The sequence below is a fragment of the Lygodium microphyllum genome, chromosome 29 (genome assembly GCF_053477565.2).
Source record: "Lygodium microphyllum isolate KBCC chromosome 29, Lygodium_microphyllum_v1.1.10, whole genome shotgun sequence".
Lineage (NCBI taxonomy): Eukaryota > Viridiplantae > Streptophyta > Polypodiopsida > Schizaeales > Lygodiaceae > Lygodium > Lygodium microphyllum.
The window spans coordinates 50,541,472-50,546,218 of NC_141163.1; the positions used below are offsets into that span (position 1 = coordinate 50,541,472).

A 4,747-nucleotide genomic window follows, 5' to 3' on the forward strand; every position below is an offset into this window, starting at 1 on the left:
GGGTGTGTAAGTTCATTAGAAAGAGATGGTTATTGAGCGAGGAGGTAGTGGGATGGTAGGATGTATGACTCAGAGGGGGGGGATACTATTGGATGCGAAGCGTCCATAAGGACAAGGTGTAAAGGAGGGGGCAGAAAGCGGGTGTGCAAGATCACTAAAAAGAGAGGGCTTTTGAGTTGGGAGTTGGAGGGGGACGGCAAGGCGTTTCGACTTAAGTGGACACCAATGGACTCAAGCTGCCCATAAGGACAAGATGTAAGAAGGGGAGAGGGGGAGAAAAGAGAGAGTGTGTGCAAGATCCCTAAAAAGAAGAGAGAGTTTCTAGATGGATCCACACCACCATCCATAGGATTTGCTGTTTGTCTAGAGTGTTAGAGCAAGCTCTCTTTCTGTGCCTGTTCTCTTCTCTCTTCGTTCTATATCACTACCACAAAGGAACGCCAAACAACACCTAAGTAACAACAAAGACCAAGCGGAGGACCCGTCTCTGTGCCCCTCTCCCTGTGTCATGGCCTCTGCTTCCTCCGTCTCTGCAGCGGTTCCCGGCACACTCTTTGCATCCAATTTGCGCCTTTCTTCCTCAGGGGCCTCTCCCTCCTCGTCGACGTCGTCCGCCTGCCCTTCCCACTCCCCTCAATCTGTAGGTTCTGTCAGGCTCGCCTGCTTACCTGCTCGGCGCACCCCTTTCCTTTACGGCAGCAGAATCTGGCTGACATCATACCCTGCGCATCCTCGCCAGCACCATCTGTATGTTGCACAGTGCGCAGCCCAAGCAGAGGCCAAGGTAGGTCTTTTAATAGTGATCTACAGCGGTGCCATAGTTGGTGGTTTTGGTATTATATATGTAGATAGAGCAGTTGTTAAGCTGTGGGTCTTTGAATAAGAATGGAGATAGAAAAGTTTGTTAACTTACATGCGTGGGCAAGGGGAGGTGCTGGGCTTGAGCACAGGTTCGGTATATCATATCAGGCAGTGTGCTCGCTTTATGAAACAACTCGTTGCTTGTTCATTCACAAAATATGTTCAGTTGGATTGGCTGTGGCCGCAATGGTTGGCAAAGGGAAACCTAGAAAAATGTGTTTCATAAGGGGTTCTCAATGTGGATTTTCCGTGTTTCCAACGGTCTGCAATGGTGCCATAATTGTGGATCTTTGAATTAGATATGGAGATGATTAAGGGCAGGTGATAGGGCAGTTGTTTAGATGTGTGGGAGCCTAAGGGCAATTTGATGTGTAGCAATGGAGTTCTATGAGGTGTGCTGTACTTAAAATCACAGCAATGGAGCTCTCTATGTTAACATAGACTTGTGCTGTACTTCAGAGAACAGCAATGGAGCTCCCTATGTTAACATAGACTTGCGCTGTGCCATAGAGTTTGTTGGTTTTCAAGAGAATGGTATTTGGGGATTACATAATCTTCTCTTTGGCTCAGCCCCTGCTATTTGCTGATTGGATTTCGAAAGTACTTCAGTGGTTGGATGTTTAGTAGGCAATAAATGGACAATGCCTGGTTGAATTACTGCAATCTGAGAATGGACGTTAAATTATGCAGTGACATGGGACAGAAGAAACTACACTTCACCCAAAATGCAAGCTGTAATTCTTTGGTTGCAAGATTTGGTCCCTTTTGAATCGAACTGAAAGAGCAGATGCGGATGCATATTATAAACCTCCTTAGGTTAAATTCTTGTTTGTCTGTTTCTGTGTCCACAGATGACAGCAGGTCTTGACCTCTTTTCCTATCTGTGTGTCCTTGGTTTATTTTGTTTCCACTTCATGTTCTGTATCTATTTGATCCTTCACAAGATAGGAAACATATGCAGGAATGATTTTCTTTTAAGAAGTCACTCTTGAGGATGCTCATATCTTTTAAGGTTCTTGATTGGGTTGAGTGCTTGCTTAGACCTATTCGTTGATTTGCTGACAGCAAATCTGTCCAATTGGTTTATACATAATCAGTGTTTGGCAGAAAACTAGTTGCCAGACACAACCTTAGTAATGTTGCTCTTAGTTTTAGATGCCAGAGCCATTACTTGAGAACATCCCCATGGCTGACTTGTTAAGCACTGGTGCTAGCAGACGAGAATGCACGGGCCTTACATTCCTCATAAGGTATATTCCTAGATCATTTAAGACCGTAATGTCCCAGTGATTTATCATGTTGGTGATGGCTAGAAAGCTGTCCTGCTGTGTATTGTCTTACTTTGGGAGGTTATTAGGAGCACATTCAGGACTTTCTAATCAAGCTAGGCCCAATAGGCCCAATCTTTAAAATCTGAAAATCATGAAATCTGTATCCCAGACCTGCCCACATACAAAACCCCTCCAGCTTCCTAACAAAAAGAGAAAAGAAACCCAAAAGAAGAAGAAGAAAGAGAACAATAACCAACTATGCTTTTTCAAAAGTCAACCACCTTCTTTCCTTGGCAAACACTAGAAACCTTTTTCCCCTTTTCTCTATTTCTCCAACAACTTAATCCTGACAATTATGTCCCTTCTGCTTGTCTAGTGCGTTGGTGAGAGACTCAACACTCTTAACAGAGTTTTGGTTTTCCCATCTTTTAGTTCCAGTACCAGCATATAAAACGACTGAACTCTTTTATGGCTTTTTTAAGGAATACTGTGAGATTTTGAGCCTTCAGCTGGGCAAATGATGATTGACCTATTGAAATTTGAGGTATTGTTAATCACAATTGGTATAATTGGCTTCATTTTTGGCATGGATACTAGTATCTAGAATTGTTACCAAGCTTTCTTTTGCCATTAATATTTTTGCACCTTGTAGTTTTGTGATTGTTAAAGCTGAAATATTGGGGTGTTACATCTCTATTCAGATGCCAATTTTGTAGCTCTTCATTCAGATGGCAGTTTTATAGTTGCATGTTTGGGGCGCTGGATTTTAAATAATGTTGTACCCTCTAAATTATAATACTAACCCCATGTTTGATGCTGCATACAAATGTTTCTACATCTGGTTAGCCATCCGCTTTTGTTTTCCATGCATATTAATGTTCCCTTTTTGAAATTCTAGGAAGTGAAGGATCAACAAGACATTAATGAAGGTGACTCTGACTATGAAAGTTCTTCAGATGAAGAAAATATGGGCTTTGTTGGTGAGGAAGCCCCAGCATCAGTTGCCAGTGAACTTCTCAAGAAGTACAAGGAAGCACTGTCAAAGAACGATCAGGCTGCTTTGTCTGATGTAGAATCTAAGGTTCTTTCAATAGAGAAAGAGAAGAATGCACTTGCAAAGCAGGTATCATCTTTGACTCAGGAGGTATCGACAACAAAGGACCGGATTCTTCGTTTGAATGCAGATTTTGACAATTACAGGAAAAGATCAGAAAGAGACAGAATATCTGTGGGTACTAACGTGAAAGGAGATGTCGTAACCAGTCTGTTACCCATGGTTGACAATTTTGAAAGAGCCAAAACACAAATAAAGATAGAAACAGATGGAGAACAGAGAATTGACAGTAGCTACCAGGGCATCTACAAGCAATTTGTTGAGATTATGAAAGGGTTGGGTGTATCTGCTGTGGAAACTGTTGGCAAGGCATTTGATCCTAATGTAAGCTCATATTTGGATTGTTTCATCAGGGATCTGCTTCTTTACAGCAATTAAGTGCACATCTTTTGACTTTGTCAATCTTGCTGAGCATTTTGCTTGTGGTGCAGGTACATGATGCAATCATGCGAGAAGAAAGTACCCAATTCGATGAAGGTGTAGTGATAGAAGAGTTCAGGAGAGGTTTCATACTCGGGGATAAGCTTCTACGTCCTGCTATGGTAAAAGTATCTGCTGGCCCACCAGCTTCAGCTGCTCCACCTGCTCAACCATCAGAAGAAGATGGTTCTGCTAATTCAGAAGCTGTAGAGGGTAGCAAGGAGCTTTCTGAGTCAGAAGAGAAAGTAGCTGAATAGGCATCTATTTATCTTTAGGTTTGTAACTTGCTCTGCCTCCCCTTTTTTAAAAGATCTGTGTGACCTGTAGTACCTAGTTACATATTTCAAAAAGGCAAGTATATTGATCCTCTCCATACTCTGTTCCTCATTCTTCGACACAAACTGTATCTTCACTTAACGATTCAGCATAACTTCAGGATCCAAACGGACACTGCAAACAGAAGGACCGTTTGGCTGTTTTGTTCTTTATTATTGTTCATTTTTGTAACTGATTTGAGATTTCAAAGTGCTTATCCCCCTGTTCTTATTGTGCTGTGGTGAATGTTTTGGAAAGTCTTCTACTTTCCAATAAGCTACGAATACTACCACAAGTACCTTCCCGCTTTCCAAGATCAGGCTAGTTCAGAAGATTGCCAGTTATTGCTATTGCATCTACGTGTCTGTTGGTTAAAAGGGGCCACCGATGTGCTACATGCTGGGTAAACCAGGCAAAATATTCAGATTGGTTAATACAAAAGAGCTTTCAAGTCCCTGAGTAACTGGACATTGATGATGGTGGCTTATCAAACGTTGATATGCTACTTTGAGTTGGGAGCACCACACCAGCCTTCTTTGTTTCAGGTCACAATATGAGGGAGCCAATGGCGTATCCGAGGAATTAAAGTAGGCCATGTAGCTGCAAAATTATATTCTGGAGTTGAAAGATCCTCATTGACAACCATACAGGTCTTTGTAGATTCCACCATCTTTGTGTGCATTTTCTTAGGTCTTGTAGAAAACCATGTGTGCTGAACTTTCATGTGACTATCTCGGCCCATTTAAGATAGCTATCTGCCACTCAA

At 42.2% G+C, this 4,747-nt stretch overlaps 1 protein-coding gene across 1 annotated transcript; it reads left to right on the forward strand.

Moving 5' to 3' along the window:
- The first annotated feature begins 315 nt into the window (after positions 1-315).
- LOC148010609 (uncharacterized) lies at positions 316-4,196 on the forward strand. Its single transcript, XM_087671685.1, has 3 exons — positions 316-784; positions 3,031-3,570; positions 3,678-4,196. Exons 1-3 carry the CDS (start codon positions 509-511, stop codon positions 3,921-3,923), a joined length of 1,062 nt encoding a protein of 353 aa, XP_087527811.1. The 5' UTR covers positions 316-508; the 3' UTR covers positions 3,924-4,196.
- Positions 4,197-4,747: the final 551 nt, after the last annotated feature.

Bases quoted from the DNA above. Each gene is read 5' to 3' on its own strand.
- LOC148010609 (XM_087671685.1), top strand. From the start codon at position 509: ATGGCCTCTGCTTCCTCCGTCTCTGCAGCGGTTCCCGGCACACTCTTT. The intron at 785-3,030 runs GTAGGTCTTTTA...TTGAAATTCTAG, and splicing joins CAGCCCAAGCAGAGGCCAAG to GAAGTGAAGGATCAACAAGA. The intron at 3,571-3,677 runs GTAAGCTCATAT...CTTGTGGTGCAG, and splicing joins GCAAGGCATTTGATCCTAAT to GTACATGATGCAATCATGCG.